Source organism: Anolis carolinensis, chromosome 3, assembly GCF_035594765.1.
Source record: "Anolis carolinensis isolate JA03-04 chromosome 3, rAnoCar3.1.pri, whole genome shotgun sequence".
NCBI classification, from domain to species: Eukaryota; Metazoa; Chordata; class Lepidosauria; order Squamata; family Dactyloidae; genus Anolis; species Anolis carolinensis.
Genome location: NC_085843.1, coordinates 42,522,035 through 42,544,017, shown reverse-complemented (window position 1 = coordinate 42,544,017; position 21,983 = coordinate 42,522,035). Strand labels below are relative to the sequence as shown.

The window sequence follows — 21,983 nt, the reverse complement described above, 5'->3', positions numbered from 1 at the left end:
TTTGCAAGCATGGCAATATCATACTAAAACCCAGAGTGACAGTTTGTACATCTTAGGCCCCTTTCACACTGCTGAATAAAATCCCACATTTTCTCCTTTGAACTAGAATACATGGAAGCATGGACTCAGTTAACCCAGTTTAAAGCAGATATCAAGGGATTTTCTGGCTTGATATTCTGGATTATATGGCTGAATGGAAAGGCCCTTAGCCCCTGCTGAACATTTGATCTGGTAGGCCTCATTTGATGTATTAGGTTGTGTTTCATTGTACTGTTCTCCAGACATGTGCTGAAAAAAATGGACTGTTTATCAGAACAGATAGAAACAGGAGGAAGAGCTGTCTTAAAAATGGGTAGAGTTCAGAGGAGAAAAGCCAAGAAAAGGGTCCTGCAAAGAACTATATGCCACAAGAGGAAAGCAAATAGCAGTTTATTGTTCAAGTTGTGAGCAGACTCCTTTTTTGCTCCCCATTCCCCTTTTATTATGAACGTGTTCCTTTGCTAAGCAGTCATTCAGGCACATTGTGATTATCCTGGAGGGTGGGGTAGCTCACTGGATATATTTATATAAACACACACACATTCTAATACTGTTAAGCCAAGTCTTCGGGTATCTTTCCATGTCCTTGACTAAAACTCCTTGGGTTGTTTTCTTTCCCAAGAGAAACAGCCCTGTACTGTCCTTAGTGGTTTTGTCTGGTCCCCACTGAGGCCATTTTAAGCGTTTCCTTCCTCAATGCTCTGTAACTGTAGTCTTTGGCCAGCATGGGTCCGGCCACCGCGCCGTGCACAAGTGCTGCTGTTTCCCACTGTTCGTACTGGGAACAAAGAACCAGCTAAAGCATCTCCACCAAACAAAGTGATCCTCACGTCAGTTTCAATAGCTTTGGCCAAGCTGGATGCATAACTGTCCAGGGATTTATGAACTTCTGCTTTTACATGAAGGATAGAATTCTTTGTTTTGTCTAAAACAAAAGAAAAGAGAGAGAGTTTTTTTTACCTTTGCGTATTGTCTAATATTTTCGAAGAATTCAAAAACATAGCCATGTTAGTCTGGATCAGTGTGCAAAGGGGACCTCGTAGCATCTTTGAGACGAATTGAGAGAAACTCCTTTTTCAATCAGGCCCCTTCTACACTGCCATATAATCAAAGTAGATGATCCACATTATCTACTCTCTAGCAAGAGTCCAAAAGTGGCAGGCTAAAACCCGGAACCTCAATCAGTGGCTGATACTGGATGAGAGACTCCCTCCTGGGCACACAGAAGACTGGGTGACTTGGAAGGCGTTGAACAGGCTGCGCTCTGGCACCATGAGATGCAGAGCTAACCTTAAGAAATGGGGCTATGAAGTGGAGTCCCCGACATGTGAATGTGGGGAAGAGTAAACCACAGACTACCTATTAACAATGCAGTCTGAGCCCTGCCACATGCACAATGAAGGACCTTCTTACAGCAGCACCAGAGGCACACCAAGTGGCCAGATACTGGTCAAAGGACATTTAGTATAATGCCAAGTTGTCATTGTGTTTTTTTAACTTTGTGTTTTCAAATACATTAAAACTTGTATCCTGGGTTCGCTTCTGACATTATAAATAAATAAATCTGATTTGAAGTGGATTATATGAGTCTACACTGCCATATAATCCAGTTCAAAGCAGATAATCTAGATTTTATATGGCAGTGTAGAAGGGGCTATAGTCTCAAAAATGTTACAATGCTACAAAATGCATAATACGGGAGTATTATATATTATGTATTACATTTTAATATACATTACATATTTTAAAAGCAGAAAAATGGAGATTATTATTATGGAGGAATTCTTTTTGCAAGTTTTCCCCTTCCCTATCAATGTGGCTCCAAGTTAAAACATCCAACCTCAGTATACCTTTAATATGTTCCACTTCATCTTCAAATGTCACTGAACTCCTCCGTCGATGAGGATACACACAATGTGGGTGCACTCCATCAGAACTATAGTCTTCAAGTAGCATGACATCTGTTCCTGAAAATAAGAGCATCATGGATTGGTTGCATGCCATAATATCTCAGTTTAAGACAGCCTTCTTAACATACTGTTCCCCAGATGTTCAACACCATAAGTCCCTAGGTAGGCATTGCTGTCCTTGTTGGGGATGAAGGAAATTGAGGCCTGAAGTTACAGGTTTGGTTAGGTTGGTTTAAGACTTTTAAAGGAACTGACTGTATTCTAATAGTGAGAAATACACTATCACCACCCTGAAATTCTCAACTTTGAACATGAGATCATGACTCGGCATTTTATATGGTTTTAATCTGTTAAATGATTTATATGTGTTTTAATTGCTTATATATTTAGATTGTTTATATTTTGATGGGATGTGTTTTATTGTTTACCTGTGCAGCATTGAATTTTTGCCGAATCTGTAAATTGTCTTGAGTCCCCTCCGGGATTGAGAAAAGTGGGGTAAAAATGAAGTAAATAAATAAATTTTGTATTTTCCTTGTAATGCTAATACATGGGCAAGAAGAACCTGCTACAGAGAATGAAGTATTGAGAGGCATGCTTTACTCTTCTCCTATTTGTTTCTCTTCACAACTATCCCAACTTGGCCTTTCAATCCCCCCCCCCCCCAAAACTGAGTACTGAGACTGTGTCACGACCCAGGCTGCAGAGCACCAATAACCATACACAGAGGCCAGAATCTATCTAATATCTTTATTGAAGGAATATATAAAGTTAATAAAAGCAAGTGTATGAAATAGTCCAGAAATAGACCTTTCAGGAAAGGTCAAAGTTAGTCCAAAGAAACAATGTCCAATATGAAATATTAAGGTCCAAAGTTGTAATCCAATAACCGAAACACTCACTTTGCCAGGCAAAGTGAGGGGAGATGACAAGGTCTTTTAGTCCATGAAACTTGAGCGAGGCTAAGGAGTAACTTGAAACAAGGCTTGGTATAAGGCAACAAGGAACGAGGAGCAAGGACAAGATCCGTGGAATTACTTGGCAAAATCCGGAAAACAAGGCAAGACTGAGTCCTGGAAAACAAGGCTAGATCCGTGGAGGTAAACAAGGCTGGAAATGGAACGAAGGCTTGGAAACAGGAGCGAAGGCTTGGAATAGGGAACAAGGCTTGAAACAGGAACGAGGCTTGGAAACGGAGTAGCTGTCCACACACACTACTCCGGTAGCTGACGAATTGACTCCGCAAGATCCCTTTGTGGGTAAAACACCTAAATAGGGTCTCGTTTTCCCGCCAAAGAGCAGTTCTCTGGAGAACCAGAAACGAAAGCTATTCTCTGAGTCCAGATGTGTGACTCCTTAAAGTTTCTCATGGAAAGCAGACTTAATCAGCTGAATGCTTAGCAGCTATCCTAGCACTCCTGCGAGAGGCCGCTTGAACTCCCCTCTGTTGTTTACAAAACTCATGGCGAGAAAACGTAGGAGATTTAGGCTCAGGGCTTGTTTGACAGACTTCTGGAAGACAAATCTCTTGCAGGTGCAAAGTTTCCAAATCTGGCTGGGAAAGTTCCAATTCTGACTGAAACGGTGAGAAACCCCAGTTTTCCTCTTCATCTAGCACAACAGTGCCAGGAGCGGGACTACATGGCCCATGACTCATCACACTATCCCCCTCCTCAAGCCCCCTCTCAACCTGGGACTCTCTCCCCGAGGCGCGAGGCCGCGGCTTGGCGGGATAGGTCTGATGGAAGCGGCGGGTTAAATCGGGAGCGTGAACTGTGGAAGCGTCTTCCCAAGAGCGTTCCTCGGGGCCAAAACCCACCCAGTCACGGGGTTAAGTTGCGCCACCACTGGATAGGGGCCAATGAAACGGGCATCTAACTTCCGGCAAGGGCGATGGGAGGGCAAAAAACGAGTGGACAGAAGAACCCGGTCTCCTACCTTGATTTCGGGGCCCGGCTGGCGATGTTTGTCAGCGTGGCGTTTATAGTTCTCCTTGGCTTGGTCCAGTTGCTGGAGCAAAAGTTGTTGTACCGCTGTGAGTTCCTGCAGCCAGTCCTCTGCTGCGGGAACTTCTGAGGTTTCAATGACAGGAGGGAAGAAACGTGGATGGAAGCCGTAGTTTGCAAACAACGGGGTTTCTTTAGTTGAAGCCTGGACCCCATTGTTGTAGGCAAACTCTGACAGCGGTAACAGGGAAGCCCAATTGTCCTGTTGGTAGTTCACATAACAGCGAAGGTATTGTTCCAAAGTGGCATTGGTGCACTCAGTTTGCCCATCCGTTTGGGGATGGTGAGCCGAAGATAAACGAGAGTCTATGCCCAATAGTTTTTGTAATGCTTTCCAGAAACGAGAGGTGAATTGGGATCCACGGTCTGTGACCAAACTCTTGGGCAATCCATGCAATCTGAAAACATGTTGGAGGAATAGATCTGCAGTCTCTTTGGCCGTGGGAAGGCCATCACAGGGAATGAAATGGGCTAACTTGGTAAAAAGGTCCACCACCACTAGGATCGTGGTGAATCCACAGGAAGGTGGTAGATCAGTGATAAAATCCGCAGAAATTATTTCCCATGGGCGAGATGGGGTAGGGAGGGGATGCAAAAGCCCTGAGGGCTTTTCCCTTCTTGTCTTGGAGCGCTGGCATACTGGGCAGGTGTTGACATATTTTTCCACATCCTTGCGGATCTTGGGCCACCAGAAATCTCTTAGGATCAAATGCATGGTTTTGAATAGTCCGAAATGCCCTGCTGGCTTGCAGTCATGACACAGACGAAGTGCTTTTTCCCTGCCCGGCCCTGGGGGGATGTAAACATGATTTCTATAGCAAAGTAGCCCATCCTTAAGCGAAAAGGGAAAATGTAGTCCTTGGCGAAGTTGGTCCTGTGCCCAGGCATCTGCTTGCTGACTAGCCCTGATTTCCTGAGCACAAAGGGGCCCTGGGGTATAGGGAGTTGATTCCATGGGAGTGGATTTGGTGTTTCCCACTGTGAGCGTGGCAAAGTTCTCGGGTTGTAGCAGCTGGGACTCAAAGGTCTCCTTGCGCCCTGCAGCGTATTCCGGTTTCCGTGACAGAGCATCTGCTTGCTTGGTCTGGGCTGGGGTTACATAATGAATTTGGAAGTTAAAACGTTCAAAGAATAAAGCCCAGCGTTGTTGCCTCTGATTAAGCTTGCGGGCAGTTCTTAGATGCTCTAGATTCCGATGATCAGTATGGACTTCAATGGGAAATTTGGCCCCTTCTAACCAATGCCTCCAAGTTTCAAAGGCTGCCTTTATGGCCAATAGTTCCTTTTCCCAAATGGTGTAATTTCTCTCTGGTGCGGTCAATTGACGGGAATAAAAGGCACAAGGATGAAGATGATCTCCCACTGGTTGTAGGAGTACAGCCCCAATTGCCACATCGGAGGCGTCCGCCTGCACGACAAATGGGGTTTCAGGATCTGCATGCTGAAGGATTGGCTGAGACGTGAATAATTTCTTTAGTTGCTGGAACCCTTTCTCTGCTTGATCTGTCCAGCGGAAGGGCTGTTTCCCACGGATGCAGCTGGTGATTGGGTCAGACCAGCGGGCAAAATCTGGAATGAACTTGCGGTAATAGTTCGCGAACCCCAAGAATCGTTGCACCTCTTTTTTGTTGGTTGGCGCCCGCCATTCCAATACTGCTGAAACCTTTGCCGGGTCCATGGAGAGCCCTAGTGGTGAGACGCGGTACCCCAGGAAATCTACCTCTTGTAGATCAAAAGCGCATTTTTCCAGCTTGGCATAAAGTCCATGATCCCGCAATCGTTGTAACACCATTCTGACGTGGTTCTCATGTTCTGATTGTGATCTAGAAAACACCAAAAAATCGTCCAGGTAGATGATCAAGAACCGATCTAGATAATCCTGAAAGATGTCATTGACAAAATGCTGGAACGTTGCGGGAGCTCCACATAAACCATAATTCATAACTCGGGACTCGAATAATCCGAATTTAGTCTGGAAGGCGGTCTTCCACTCGTCCCCTTCTCTGATGCGAACTAGATTATAAGCCCCCCGAAGATCCAGCTTGGTGTAGACCTTGGCTCCTCGAAGCCGGTCTAGTAGGTCCGAGATTAAGGGCAGGGGATAGCTGTTCTTCTTAGTGATATTGTTCAATGCTCTATAGTCCACCACCAAGCGTAAGTCCCCTGACTTCTTTTTCACAAACATCACTGGGGAGGCGGCTGGGGATTGAGAGGGTCTGATGAATCCCTTGCGAAGGTTTGTCTCTATGAACTCCCTGAGAGCTTCTTGCTCCGGTTCAGTCAGGGAGTAGAGATGTCCTCGCGGGATCGGGGCCCCCTCCACCAAGTCAATGGCACAATCATAAGGTCTATGTGGGGGTAATCTCTCGGCTTCTTTTTCATTGAATACATCCCAATACTCTGAGTACTTCTTGGGCAAGGTGATAATGGGTTCAGTGTCTGTGGCATGGCAGACCTTGGCTACAAGGCAATGGTTTTGGCAATATTTTGAAGCAAACTGCAGTTCTCTGTTGGACCAGGAGATGCTTGGGTCGTGAAGTGTCAGCCATGGAATTCCCAAAATCACAGGGAAATGGGGAACCTCGGTAACAAAGAAGGAAATCTCTTCCATATGTTCCCTTATCCACATTCTGGTGGGTTCCGACCACTGGCTTACGGGACCCGTCTTGAGGGGGCGGCCATCGATGGCTTGCACCACACGGGCATTCTTGAAGTCATGATATTGTAATCCCAGAGAGTCGGCATACTCTCTATCAATGAAATTGTTGGTGGCTCCTGAATCTATCATGGCATGGACCATGACGGGTCCTTTTTTTGCTGACCACAAGGTGACCACTAGAAGAAACAGGACCCCGGTTGGCGGCTCTTGAGTGGGTTTTTTGACCGGGTTGGCGAGCCTCTCTACACCCGGTCGCTGGCTTCCCCCGCCGGCTGTGCGCCAGCCGCCTCAGACGTCTTCGTCTCCGTGGAGGACGCCGCCGCCAGACGGGCGGCGGGCTTCCCTTTGGCTGGGCACTCTCTGGCGAAGTGGCCCCCGTTTCCGCAGTACCAACAGAGATTTAGGCGTTGGCGGCGGGCCTTCTCGGCGGCATCTAATCTGGGACGCACATTGCCCAACTGCATCGGCACCTCCTCGCTCCCCCTGGGGTATGGGGCTGGTGGCGGGGGTCTCCATACTGGACGCGGCTGGACGCCGGTGGGAGCGGGAGGTTTCACCCCAGCTCTACCACTCTGGCCTCGGACCCATTGTTTCCTGTTGGCAAGCATGACTTCAGCTCGTAAACATTGATCAATGAGTGCTTCAAGAGAGTGGGGAGGCTCCACCTTGGAGATTTCTTCCAGCATCTCAATGTTGAGACCCTCCCGAAATTGTCCTCTAAGGGCTACATCGTTCCAGCCGGTGTTGTGGGCCAGCACTCGGAACTCGGCTATGTACTGGGACAAGGGTCTGTCCCCTTGGGAGAGGCGCCGGAGTTTGTGGCCAGCTGCCTCCAAATTGTCCTCGATTCCCCAGGTCTCCTTAAGGTGGTCCAAGAAGTGTTGCGCTGACCTTAGATGTGGGGAGGCTTGGTCGAACAGTGCCGTCGCCCAGTTGGCCGCTGGCCCGTCTAGGAGACTGTAAACCCACGCCACTTTGATGTCTTCTTGGGGAAACTCGGCAGCACGGGCCTCTAGATAAGCCTGGCACTGGCGACGGAAAACATGAACCTTAGAAGCATCTCCAGAAAACTTGGTTGGCAACGCCATGGCCGGGAGACGGATTCCGCGTTCCTTCAAACCCTTTATCTCCCCATCCTGCGCATTGAGCTTATCACGGATCCGGTCCACCTCATCCTTGTCGATGGTGTAGCTGATCGGCTGGCCACCCGGCCCGGCTCCGGTAGACATTCTGGCCTAGGTTAATTGGTGCTTAGGGTGGCGGAGTCAAACTGTCACGACCCAGGCTGCAGAGCACCAATAACCATACACAGAGGCCAGAATCTATCTAATATCTTTATTGAAGGAATATATAAAGTTAATAAAAGCAAGTGTATGAAATAGTCCAGAAATAGACCTTTCAGGAAAGGTCAAAGTTAGTCCAAAGAAACAATGTCCAATATGAAATATTAAGGTCCAAAGTTGTAATCCAATAACCGAAACACTCACTTTGCCAGGCAAAGTGAGGGGAGATGACAAGGTCTTTTAGTCCATGAAACTTGAGCGAGGCTAAGGAGTAACTTGAAACAAGGCTTGGTATAAGGCAACAAGGAACGAGGCGCAAGGACAAGATCCGTGGAATTACTTGGCAAAATCCGGAAAACAAGGCAAGACTGAGTCCTGGAAAACAAGGCTAGATCCGTGGAGGTAAACAAGGCTGGAAACGGAACGAAGGCTTGGAAACAGGAGCGAAGGCTTGGAATAGGGAACAAGGCTTGAAACAGGAACGAGGCTTGGAAACGGAGTAGCTGTCCACACACACTACTCCGGTAGCTGACGAATTGACTCCGCAAGATCCCTTTGTGGGTAAAACACCTAAATAGGGTCTCGTTTTCCCGCCAAAGAGCAGTTCTCTGGAGAACCAGAAACGAAAGCTATTCTCTGAGTCCAGATGTGTGACTCCTTAAAGTTTCTCATGGAAAGCAGACTTAATCAGCTGAATGCTTAGCAGCTATCCTAGCACTCCTGCGAGAGGCCGCTTGAACTCCCCTCTGTTGTTTACAAAACTCATGGCGAGAAAACGTAGGAGATTTAGGCTCAGGGCTTGTTTGACAGACTTCTGGAAGACAAATCTCTTGCAGGTGCAAAGTTTCCAAATCTGGCTGGGAAAGTTCCAATTCTGACTGAAACGGTGAGAAACCCCAGTTTTCCTCTTCATCTAGCACAACAGTGCCAGGAGCGGGACTACATGGCCCATGACTCATCACAGACTGGAAGAAGCTAACAGAATCTTGATTGATTCTATACTGATTTTAAAATGGCCTAAGGCTGTATTAGATATTTTAAGAGGCACATCACATTTTGGCTAATGTTCAATGTGAATGCTCTAATATGGGATAGTCAAAATGTGGCCTGTGGGCTTCATGCAGCTGTTAGGCCGTTTTGTGACCCCCTAAAGCCTACTACGTCACTTCAACCTCATGCAAAAAAAAAAAAAAAAATTAGGTACACAGAACCTACCCTAAAATATGAAAACACATGGCAATGCCTTCATAAATACTCCAAACAACCATTACTTCAATAGTTGCCATTTCAAGATGAATTACAGAGGAAAATTGAGGTATTTGGGTTTTAAAATTACTGTAGCCTATGAGAGATCTGGTGAAGAAAACAGTCCACAGCCCCCATGCAAATTGTCCACCCCTTTGCTAGTACATAAGGGTTACCTGAATCCTGAGAGTAGCTGAATCCTGTATCTCCTGTGCTACTGCTATGTCCTAGCGTCCTTTCACCTGCCATAAGAGCTGTGAGGTGTGGAGACAGACCTAAATCTGCAAAAGAATTTCACAATGAATAAACACTAAAGAAGTGACTGGATATGTGACATTGTCATCATCATCATTTATATCCCATTTTTATCACTTGAGTAAAATGCAAAGTAGCTCACAGCATTAAAAAGCAATGCAGTTAAAAATCCACAATATGCAAATATTAAAATAGATTTATGTAAGTCAATTAAAGTAACTTCAAACACTAAAAAAAATGTTAAAATAATCTAATATGTCAAAGCATTTTCCACTACCAGCTTGTTCCTTAAAAACCTTCATGATTCAAAGCCTGCCTGAATAAAAAGGCTTTAGCCTGCCACTGGACGGATAGCAGGGAGGGGGCCATTCAGGGAGTTCCAGAGATGATGGACAGCCACAGAGAAGGCCCTCTCTCTCGATCCCTGACCGAGCTTGCAATGGTGGTGAGACTGAGAGAAGGGCCTCTCCTGAGGATCTCTGGGGCTGGGCAGGTTCATACTGGAAGATGTGTTCTGCCAAAAAAACCTGGACCTGGGTCATATAGGGCTCTAGAGGTTACAATCCAGCACTTTGAATTGTGCCCGGAAACAAATTGGCAGCCAATGGAACTGTTGCAACAGAAAGGTTGTGCACTCCCTGTAGCCAGCCCTGTTAATAATTTCACCACAGCACTTTGAGCCAGTTAAAGTTTCTGAACCCTCTTCAAAGGCAGCCCATCATTTGATCCAGTCAATAACTTAGCTTGTTATACCTGCATTGGGAATGAATTAAAATACTGTTGGTTATTGTGGTAATAAAATGCTGGACACAATAACCTTTGGTTTGATCCACATTGCTCTTTTTATGCTCTTAAACCACACTTTCTCTTCGAGCTGCATAATGGAATTTGAAGGTTTCCCATTAAACATGAGCAACCAATATTTGGATATACAGTAGAGTCTCACTTATCCAACATAAATGGGCCGGCAGAATGTTGGATAAGTGAATATGTTGGATAATAAGGAGAGATTAAGAAAAAGCCTATTAAATATCAAAATAAGTTATGATTTTACAAATTAAGCACCAAAACATCATGTTATACAACAAATTTGACAGAAAAAGTAGTTCATTACATATTAATGCTATGTAGTAATTACTGTATTTACGAATTTAGCACCAAAATATCATGATATATTGAAAACATTGACTACAAAAAATGTGTTGGATAATCCAGAACGTTGGATAAGCGAATGTTGGATAAGTGAGACTCTACTGTACTTATTTACCCTCATCACAGCACTGAAAGAATAAATAGATTGAAGCGGATTGATAAAAAAAATATTCAAATCAGTGTTGGAGAGGCTTCATGCAATAGGGTCCTATCTTCATGTGTGGTGGTCATGTAAAATTATACAAAAAAATGGGAAAGGATATTTAAAGAAATAAGAGCAATAGTAAAAATAGAGATAGAGAATACACCAAAATCAGCATTGTTACTTATGCATGACAATACAATTCCCTCACATGAGGAAAAAGAATTGGTTTCTAATTTGATAACAGCAACAAAATTGCTAATAGCAAAAAACTCAAAAGAAAAAATGAAATTCAATTACAAAAATGGTACAGGGAAATTTGGAATGTAGCTATTAATGACAAGTTGACTTGCAATATTAAAATTAAAGGGGGAATATGGAAACAAACAGATTTTTAGAAAATATCGGAAAAATTTGTTGAGTACAGTATATCTTTAATGAGGGAAAAGGGTACAAGCTGGCAACAGAAGCAATTAAATTTTGGACTTGTGAAACAATATGAGTTGATTGGTCCTGGTGAAGGGGACACAAAATAAGGGGAAGGGGAAGAGGAGGAAAAGGTATAATAACAACAAAAATGTATAAGTATATATAAGGTGTGTAGTAGAGGTATATGTAGTACAAGTTGTAATAGAAAGTTAAAAACTGATTAAAAATATCCTTAAAGATGTGTTGATTTTTTTCCCTTTTACTGTTGTATTGTGTACAATACGACATCCTCCCTTGTCTAAGATATTGTAAAAAGAGGAAAGAATGTATACTTATACATTTTGATTGATAAAGCTATAAATAAAAATTCAAAAAAAGAAAGAATAAAAAGGGCACATTTTATTACCTGTAATCCTATTAGAAATACTAAATAATCTGGATGTCCTTTGTCGCTGCACAAATGATTCTCTGTAGTATCGGTCTCCGAAACACATTCCTAGCAACTCCTTGCGTACCGTTTTATTCCATAGTCCATAAATCAAAGGGTGGCAAATGGCACTTGTGAAAGATAACCATGTTGCTAATGTCTCCAAAGTTGGGGAAATGCTGTTTTTCCCCCAAAGTGCCTCAGAGGTAATTACCACCATGTAAGGCCCCCATGTGATGACAAAGGCACCAATCACAACCAAAATAGTTATCAGAGCTTTGCACTGATTGGCAGAATAAACCACTCCTTGGAAAGCATTCCTCCGGCTTCCTGAGGAGGACGTTGAAGTACTGGAGTTCTTTCTCCCATTCCTTTGAGTATCTTCCTCTGCAATGACCACACTCCCACAATGAATCTTCCGGGCTTTAATCCGAGCCACGCGGAAGATAAATCCATAGCATATCATCATGATCATGAAGGGCAGCAATGCACACCAGATCTGCCAAAAAGCAGTGTAACCTGCCTGTTTATGCCATGCAGCCACACACATCCATTTGAACTGGTCAAACTCTAGGGAAGACCAACCAAAGAGGGGAGGAAGGCATCCAATGAGAGAATGGAGCCACACGTACACAATAGCCACCACTGCTCTATTACCCGTGATCTTCCTTGGGTAAACCATTGGGTATAGGACAGCATAGTACCTGGAAAATAAAAAAGAAGGACTGCAGTCAAATCAAGAAATATGCAAGAAAAGAAACAAATAATAACAAATGTAGTAAGATAAGAGAATTGACTTGATCAATTGCAACCTAGCTCATGCTTTGTTTGAAATCACTGCTTACTTTGAAATTGGAGGGGGAACGGATGGGCTTCTACAGATAAATCCTATAAAGTATTTTAAGCATTGTACAATGTAGCACACAAAGGCCAATGGTTGGTGAGACTACAGAGGTGTTTAAACTAATGGATATTTTATTGTGATGCAGTTCCATACTACAGAGCAAGAGAAACTGATTTCTTTGAATTACATGTGTTAAAGTTAGTACAGGATGAGCATCCCTTTGTTTCAAAATCCATAATACTCCAAAATTGTCCGTATGGGTATTGAAGTAGTGAACCCTTTGCTGTCTGATGATTCAATGTACACAAACTTTGTTTCATGTACAAAATTATTAAAAATATGTATAAAGACATGTCAATTGAATCATGCTTTGCTACCTACATATAGGCATGGAAAAGGAAACAGATCCTCATAATATGTAATTTAAGAACATGGTTGTACTAGGTAATTTGAATCACATTATCTCTCAGAATGGGTGGATAAGACTGATAGGGACTTCATTGTTGCTCACCCACATATGGTTTATAGTGAAAAAATTGCATACCGATCGATAGCAATAAGTCCGAGTGTGAGCATACTGGCAGAGCTGATCAGCATATACAGCAGGGCTGAAAAATTGCACCAAACAACACCAAAGATCCATTCTCGCTTGATGGAGCTGGTCACAACAAAAGGGAGCACAAGTACCGAAAGGAGGAAGTTGGATAGGGTCAGGCTGAACACAAACTTGTTGCTGAGTGTGAGGAGGTACGACCTTTTGTAGAGAGTTAGGACAATGACCAGATTTCCTAAACAGATGAAAATGGCAATGACAATGATTGCAATTGACTCTGTAATTCTGTCTACTCCATTCTCCAGAAGTGTAAGGTTCCCTGAGGCGTTCTTGTAGCTAAGAGAGGAGTTGATGCTCATCATCAGAGCGTACTGAAGATGGACAGCCAGGACATGCTGGGCACCTGTAAAAAGAAGAAAAACACAGGTCTCATTTGAATGCTGTACTTTTCTAAATGACACAGTTTTACATTCTATCTTGCACTATCATTATACATCATCAAGTGCAACCACTAGGGATGGGCTCTTTGGTGTGTTCTGGATCAATGCTTCTTTGGTACCTGATATGAGCAATGAGGTGGAGGTTTCTTCTTTGGAGGCTTTTAAACAGAGGCTGGATGGCCATCTATCGGGGGTGCTTTTAATGTGATTTTCCTGCTTCTTGGCAGGGGGATTAGACTGGATGGCTCATGAGGTCTCTTCCAATTCTATGATTCTATGATTCCCCCAGGCTGGAATCAGCCAGGCTTTGACGCTGCAAGGCCTTTCAATGCTAATCAAGGTGATTAACTGCATCATTCACAGTTGCCTCCAGCAGACAAGAGTTCTTTCTCCCACCCTGGACATTATTCCACAGATATATAAACCCCATTTGCCTAGTTTCCAACAGACCTCACAAACCTCTGAGGATGCCTGCCATAGATGTGGCTGAAACATCATGAGAGAATACTTTTGGAACTTGGCCAAACAGCCTGGAAAACTGGGTTGCTGTGCATTTTCCGAACTGTATGTTTCAGAAACATTATCTCCTGATGTTTCACCCACATCTATGGCAGGCATCCTCAGAGGTTGCGAGGTAACACATAGCCTGGAAAACTCACAGCAACCTAGTGGTTCCGGCCATGGAAGCCTTCTGTGATCTACCTCACCCTGATTGAATCTGACACTATTCGCACTTTTTTGCCCCATTTCTTTTTTGGAGCCGACCCAGGATTTTATCATAGTATATTTATTGTATGTTGACCCATGACTTGTTTTATTGTTGATTGATTGTTTCATTGTAATGTTTTTATACTGTTTGTGACCTGGGCTTGGCCCTTTAGGGAGATGGGGAGGGGTATAAAAATAACATCATTATTATTATTATTATTATTATTGTTATTATTTTGTTGTATGACACAGCAAACAAGATAGACATGCTGGATTTCGTATCACAAAATCACAAGTCGAACACTTCCCAAGTGTCTAGGACTGTGTGATGTATTTTCGGATGATGCGCGCAGGTCCCAGTAGGGTGGCCTTTTGCAGTTGGCAGATCGTAATTTTGTCAATGTCTATTGTTTCCAAATGCCGGCTGAGATCTTTTATCATCCCCTCCCTCCCTCCCTCCCTCCCTCCCTCTTTCTTTCTCTTTCTTTTTTCCTTCCTTCCTTCCTTCCCTCCCTCCCTCTTTCTTTTTTTCCTTCCTTCCTTTCTCCCTTCTCTCTTTCATTCTTTCTCTCCCTTCCTTTTTGTCTCTCTCAATCTCTCTCTTTCTCTCCTCTTCTCCTTCCACCCCGAAAAGGGAGGCCCTCGCTTCCCGCGAGTCTCAGCCGCTCTAAGGGGAGGGAGGGAGGCTTCCCCTCCGGAATGGCGCTCCAGTCCGGATGAAGCCCTTGCTCAGGTCCATCTCCTCCCCCCGGCGCCGAGCGAGGCCACTCACCGCCTTCCGCGGGGCTCCTCGGCTGCGGACCCCCCAGCAGCGCCGCCGCCGCCGCCCACGGAGCTCCCCCAGCGCCGCCCCTTCCCCGCTCCCTTCCCTCCGCTTCCTCCGCTCCTTTGTTCTCCTCTCCCCCCCTCCCTCCCTCCCTCCCCCTTCTCCAAAACTTTGGGCCTCTTCGGCGGACCCGTGCCTCTCCTCCTTACGTACCTTGCGAGGCTCTTCCCTCACTTCACTTGGCGGGATCCTCTCTCTCCTTCCACTCCTTCGCCTCGCAGGGAAAAGTCGGCCGCCAGTTCGAAACCGTTTCTGCTAGGCAGCATTTCCTCCCCCGGCATTCCTGGCCTTTTCACACCCCATGTAACTTTCTGGCTCTCCTTCCTTTTCGGGGCTCAGCATCTGCCCTCCTTCCAGCCCGGCTCTTGCCCTCGCCGGCGAAGAAAGGGCCATGGGCCGGAGGGCAGGAGGAGGCAGGGCTTGAGAGCGCCCCGCAGCCCAGTGGGATGGATGGTGATGAGGCTTGCCAGTACAGAAAGCAACAAACTCACCCTGCACTGTGTTGTCGAAGGCTTTCATGGCCGGGATCATAGGGTTGTTGTATGTCTTTCGGGCTGTGTGGCCATGTTCCAGAAGTATTCTCTCCTGACGTTTCGCCCACATTTATGGCAGGCATCCTCACCGGTTGTGAGGTATGGATAAACTAAGTAAGGAAAGGAAAGAATATATATCTGTGTAGAGTCCAGGGTGTGGCAAGAGTTCTTTGTCATTGGGAAGCCAGCATTAATGTTTCAGTTATTCACCCTAATTAGCATTGGAAAGGTTTTGTCTCTTGCCTGGGGGCATCCATTGTTCAGTCATTAGCTGCCCTCTGCCCTCAGAGTGTTGGTTTCCATCTACTGTTTTGATTTTAGAATTTTTTTAATACTGATAGCCAGATTTTGTTCATTTTCATGGTTTCTCCCTTTCTGTTGAAGTTGTCCACATGCTTGTGGATTTCAATGGCTTCTCTGTGTAGTCTGACATGATAGTTGTTGGAATGGTCCAGCATTTCTGTGTTCTCAAATAATATACTGTGTCCAGGCTGGTTTATCAACTGCTCTGCTATGGCTGATTTCTCTGGTTGAATTAGTCTGCAGTGCCTTTCATGTTCTTTGACTCTTGTTTGGGCGCTGCGTTTGGTCACCCTTCACTTTCTATCCCCATTTGCAGACTTCTCTGCCATCTGGGTGGTTCCTGAATAAATAAAACCCTCTACACCAGTGGTTCTCAACCTTATTATTGACTGATTTATTTACATTTATATCCTGCCCTTCTCACCCCGAAGGGGACTCAGAGTGGCTTACAAATTATATGCACATACAACATACAGTAGAGTCTCACTTATCCAAGCTAAACGGGCCGGCAGAAGCTTGGATAAGCGAATATCTTGGATAATAAGGAGGGATTAAGGAAAAACTTCTTAAACATCAAATTAGGTTATGATTTTACAAATTAAGCACCAAAACATCATGTTATACAACAAATTTGACAGAAAAAGTAGTTCAATACGCAGTAATGTTATGTTGTAATTACTGTATTTACAAATTTAGCACCAAAATATCATGATATAGTAGAGTCTCACTTATCCAACACTCGCTTATCCAACGTTCTGGATTATCCAATGCATTTTTGTAGTCAATGTTTTCAATACATCGTGATATTTTGGTGCTAAATTCATAAATACAGTAATTACTATGTAGCATTACTGCATATTGAACTACTTTTTCTGCCAAATTTGTTGTATAACATGATGTTTTGGTGCTTGATTTGTAAAATTATAACCCATTTTGATGTTTAATAGGCTTCTCCTTAATCTCTCCTTATTATCCAACATATTCGCTTGTCCAACGTTCTGCCGGCCCATTTATGTTGGATAAGTGAGACAAACAATTATCAATCTGAACCAAACTTGGCACCAATACTCAATATGCCCAAATGTGAACACTGGTGGGATATGGGGAAAATGGACCTTGACATTTGGGAGTTGTAGTTGCTAGGATTTATAGTTCACCTACAATCAAAGAGCCCCTTTAACCCCACCAACATAGAATTGTGCCAAACTTCCCATACAGAACCCCCATGACCAACAGAAAATACTGGAGGGATTTGGGAAGAATTTAGTGTGATTTAGGGGAGATGTAGTTCACCTATCTCTGGAGGGCACTGTGAATTAATATGTATTTTCTGATGGTCTTTGGCAACTTCTCTGACACCCCCTCATGACCCCCCAGGTGTCCCTACCCCCAGGTTGAGAAACGCTACTTTACACTAAAGATCAGTAAATGTTGAGCATCCCTTACCTGGAGTTCCAAAATGGTCCACATAGATGGCTGCAGATTTATCTACACTCTAGAATTGATGCAGTTTGATCCTACTTTAGCCACCATGGGTTTAATGCTATGAAATCCTGGGAGTTGTAGTTTGGTAAGGCACCAGCACTCTTTGGCAGAGAAGGCTGAAGACCTTGATTCCATAGCACTTAGGTCCCTTCTACGCTGCCATATAAAATCCAGATAATCTGCTTTGATAATCTGCATTGTATGGCAGTGTAGAAGAGACCTAAGTCACAGTAATTAAAGTGCTTTCAAACTGCATTAATTCTAAAGTGTGGCTGTACCTGAGATAGTGACATCTTTACTTTCTGATGGTTCGACTTACATAAATTTTGTTCCATGTACAGAATTATTAAAAACATTGTATAAAAGTAGCTTTGAGCTATGAGGTATATATGAAGCATATATAAATGTCATGTTTAGACTTGGGTCCTATCCCCGAGATATCTCATATGCATGTACGGTATATTTAAATTCTGATATAACAAAAGACCTCACAACCTCTGAGGATGCCTGCCATAGATGCAGGTGAAATGTCAGGAAAGAATTCTTATGGAACACATGGCCATAGAGCCCAGAAAACTCACAGAAACCTAATGATTCCAGCCATAAAAACCTTCGACAATACAAAAATATTTTTAAAGCCCTGAAATCCAAGCCATTTCTGGTGCCAAGCATTTCACATACTCAACTTGCATAGGGTGATTAATAGAGATATAACTTACACCCAACATTTAACAGATGAATGATGGGGCATTTGTGGTGAAGCCATATGAGAGTGGGGTCAAGATGACAGAAGTTGTTAGTGAGGAAGAAAACAGGCCCAGAGATCCAGAGAGGGGTCTAAGTCTGACTATGTTGAATTTGTTTTGTCTTTTTCAGTAGGAGTATCATCCCCCCCCCCCCCCGCCAATTTGTGGTTTTGACTTTTGCAGGTTGGATTCTTCATGAATTTTCTTAAAATGTTCTCTCTAGAAACCTCTAGATATTCTACTGTAGTCTGTGGTCATTTTCTAGCAGACATTGAACAGAGCCATGCAGAAAGAACAACAGCTGGTTTCTTTCCCACTTTCTTTCTCTCCACCCTCTCTTCAGAAATAAACTGAAGAGCACAAATGGGATGATCAACCAAATAATTTAACACTATTTATATTCAGCTCTCTGCATTTGCAGGTTTAACTTTTGTGGATTCATTTATGGGTTAATATAGTCTCCAAGAATCTCTAGGTTAGTGGTTCCCAACCTTTTTTTGGCCATGCCGTACGTAAGCATCTCTAAAATCCTGGTTCCTCCCCCCCCCCCCCTCCACTGACATATAATTCTTATTATTAAAAAGGTGAAGTATTTATGTGGATGAAGTTTAAAAGACCATGAACTTGGTCTAAACAAACTTCCAAAGAACATGACATCCAAGAAAGAAAGAAAGAAAAGAACAAAAGGACAGTTGAAGTATTGAGGAAGAAATCATTAAGAAATCATTTAAATAATAATAATATGAAAAAAGCAAATAAAGCTTCAAAACAAATAATAGAGAACTAAAATGCATAAATATAAAATAATTTTAATTGAAACCTTTTCTATAATACTTTGATCACTTTACTATACAAGAAGACATCTTGTATAGCTTATAACGTTGAAAGAACAGGAGTGGGGTGTTTGGAATGAAAGTTGTCCCCTTTTTCTGTGCTTATGACCTCTCTAGTTCAGTGTATGCTCTCCATACTCCTCTATTAGCGAGCTTTCCCCCTCTCCATTGTCACCAGCTGACTACTGTGTACGTTCTCATTTTAATTGTAAAAGTGCATATGTCACAATATATATTTATATACTGTATATGAGGCCCTTAGAACCATTAGAAATGCAAAAAACTATTTGTGAATAACTCATTCTCAAATACACCCCCCCTTTAAAAATCAAAATGTGCCTCACATTGGGAACCAGGGACCTCATCACACTAGAGCATGGATCCACTTTAAATCTGGTTTCTGCCTCCTGCAGAATTCTGGGGCTTCTAGTTTTGGGAGGGGCCGTTAAACTGCTCAGCCAAATAGGTCCTGGGTCTCGCTGAACTACAAACTCCAAAATTCTGCAGGAGGCAGAAATCAGATTTAAAGTAGATCCATGATCTTGTGCAATGAGGGACTCTAGGGCCTCCAATGTTATTCCTTTAGAAATTCACCATAGTGTCACACTGGAGGACCAAGAGATTCCTAGAGAGGTGTTTTCTCTGGCAAAAAAGTAGCATTTCTTTAATTTGCGGTTTTCGCATGTCTGCAGTGGCCTTGTGGCCCCAGCTCTCATGAAAATGGAGGGCTTACTGTATTAAATACTGTATTAACTTTAATTGGAATGCAAATATTATACACTCATACTGTATCATAACAGAAGTAATATAACCAATAATATGAAAGTGGACAAAAAGTTACACATCTGCATTTTCGATTTTACAGTCTTGTTTATCAGATAAAGTGTTACAGTTTTGTGTGCTATTTTTTACTTGTGAGCAATTGTGTTTCCTTTTAATGCGTCCTTTCTTTTTCTGTAGCAGAGTAGTCTCTTAAACCTGCAAACTACAAAAAGAAAGGAGAATTCTACATCCTAGTAATTTTTCTTTTTCAGGATTGTGGTCGATCATGTAATCCAATGCCATAGTTCTCTGTTAGTTCTCTGTTGATCTTGCTGCATCAGATTAACACCACTACTCCTTTCTGCCAGAAATTACATTAGACGTTAATTTACAACATATAAAGATAATGTCTTAGAGCCCTTCCACAGAGCCATATAACTCAGAATATCAAGGCAGATAATCCACAATATCTGCTTTGAATTGGATTATTCGAGTCCATACTGCCATATAATCCAGGTAGGGAGCCACAATTAATCTAAACCTGATCAGGTAGTGATTGGTCCATGACAAAGGAACAGTTAACGGTTCCTCCACACTGATCTAATCATTCTCTCCCATTTTGAAAACCAGGTCCAAAGTGTGTCCAGCTACATGAGTGGGCCCAGATATAATTTGGGACAGCTCCGTGGTTGTCATGGCAGCCATGAAGTCCTGAGTCGCCGCTGATAAGGTGGTCTCAGCATGGACATTAAAGTCCCCCAGCACTATGAGCCGCTGAGACTCCAACGCCAGGCCAGAGACCACTCTTGCTAGTTCAGGTAGAGACTGTTGTGCAGTAGGGTGGGCGGTACACAAGCAGAATCCCTAGTCTGTTCCGGTTGCCCACTCTGAGGTAGACACATTCAAATGTGGATGACTGCGGGATGGGGCACCTGATCAGGGAGATCGAACTCTGATAGACCACTGTGACCCCACCTTCCCTCCCCCCAGGCCTAGCCTGTTGGTGCACCCCAAAACCTGGTGGACAAAGCTCGGGGAGATTACCCTTCTCCTCCAGTTCGTCCAACCAGGTCTTGGTAATGAAAGCCAGGTCTGCATGCTCAATCAGGATCAAGTCCTGAATGGCCATTGTCTTGCCATTTATGGACCTGGTATTAAACAGCAGAACCTTTAGCCCAGGGGGCCTGTCATTTTGGCTATCTGGCCTATTCATTATAGGAGAAAGGCATTCCAGAGGCACAAGGACTCTATTACGCCTCCTCCTATGTGGGTATCTATGGCTGCATCTCTCCCTTTCCAGAAGGACTTCTATTGGGGCACCCCTGACTTCATAAACCCCCCTCCCCAGGGGCACTAAATTATCTAACAGAAGGTTGGCCGTTATGAATTAAGTATGTTAGCTGATAAAATATTTCCCGTTATCATAAACCAGCATTGTTATAGATGGTAATGATGAATTCTTAATTACACCCCCACTAGTAATAATAATAATAATAATAATAATAATAATAATAATAATAATAAAAACTTTATTTATATATCACTTCATCTCCTTGAGAGGACTTAGGGCAGTCTCCAACATGAATATAAAATACATTCAATTGTCAAAGAAACCATACAACAAAGTTTAAAAACATAGTAAACATAATAAGCAACATCATAAGACAGAACCAAAACAATTATATTAAAAATAGACACAAAATTACAAAACCAAATAAATATACTCCATCAAGTACCAGTAAACAGGACTTCGGTAGACATGGTCAATTGTAAGAGGTAGGTAAAAACTTGTGCATCAAAGTATCGTAGGGACAGGGAGTGGATAAAGTGCAGTGCAGGGTCTTAGTTGAACAACCGGGGGGAGGGGGAGGTCTAGAGGCTAATCTTGCTCAAAACCCTGCAGGAACCACCAGGTTTTCAGTTCCTTGTGGAAAGAGGACAATGTAGGGGCTTGCCTGATCTCTCTGGGGAGGGTGTTCGAGTTGGGGGGCCAACACCGAGAAGGCCCTCTCCCTCATCCTCACCAGCTACACTTGCAACGGCGCTGGGAGCGAGAGGAGGGCCTCCCTGACAGATCTTAAAGCCCACACTGGTTCATTTGGGGGGGGGGGGGGGAGATATGATCACAAATATAGGCAGGGCCTGAGCCGTATAGAAACCATAAACTAAAAACCTTTCCTGGCTCTCCCTAGCAGCATATTTATATTAGGATGTTTATAATGCTTTGTCTTAGTGTTAAATGTTATATATGACTATGTTCTAATGGTTTTAATTATTTTAATTTGTAGTTATATGTCTGTGTCTAGTTATTATTTTTATTATATGTATGCTGGCATTGAATTCTTGCCATTAATATGTTGTAAACCGCCTTGAGTCCCCCTAGGGGTGAGAAAGGTGGTACAG

The 21,983-nt window shown here is 43.5% G+C and overlaps 1 protein-coding gene across 2 annotated transcripts; it reads right to left on the bottom strand.

Annotated features, from left to right (window-relative positions):
• Positions 1-413: 413 nt before the first annotated feature.
• On the bottom strand, positions 414-15,408 carry gpr161 (G protein-coupled receptor 161). 2 transcript variants are annotated; one of them, XM_062974786.1, is made up of 6 exons: positions 15,072-15,408; positions 12,936-13,347; positions 11,527-12,251; positions 9,319-9,423; positions 1,890-2,006; positions 414-964 (listed from the first exon to the last, which is right to left on the bottom strand). In XM_062974786.1, exons 2-6 carry the CDS (start codon positions 13,304-13,306, stop codon positions 717-719), a joined length of 1,566 nt encoding a protein of 521 aa, XP_062830856.1. In that variant the 5' UTR covers positions 13,307-13,347; positions 15,072-15,408; the 3' UTR covers positions 414-716. The 2 variants fall into 2 exon arrangements, with proteins under 2 accessions (XP_062830856.1, XP_062830857.1); XM_062974787.1 differs by lacking the exon at positions 15,072-15,408 and adding an exon at positions 14,865-14,961.
• Positions 15,409-21,983: the final 6,575 nt, after the last annotated feature.

Excerpts from the sequence above, each read along its gene's own strand:
- gpr161 (XM_062974786.1), bottom strand. The coding sequence starts at position 13,306 with ATGATGAGCATCAACTCCTCTCTTAGCTACAAGAACGCCTCAGGGAAC. Across the intron at positions 9,424-11,526 it reads TATTTCTAATAGGATTACAG|ATTTAGGTCTGTCTCCACAC; the intron begins GTAATAAAATGT and ends ATTCTTTTGCAG. Across the intron at positions 2,007-9,318 it reads CAGCTACTCTCAGGATTCAG|GAACAGATGTCATGCTACTT; the intron begins GTAACCCTTATG and ends TCTTATTTTCAG.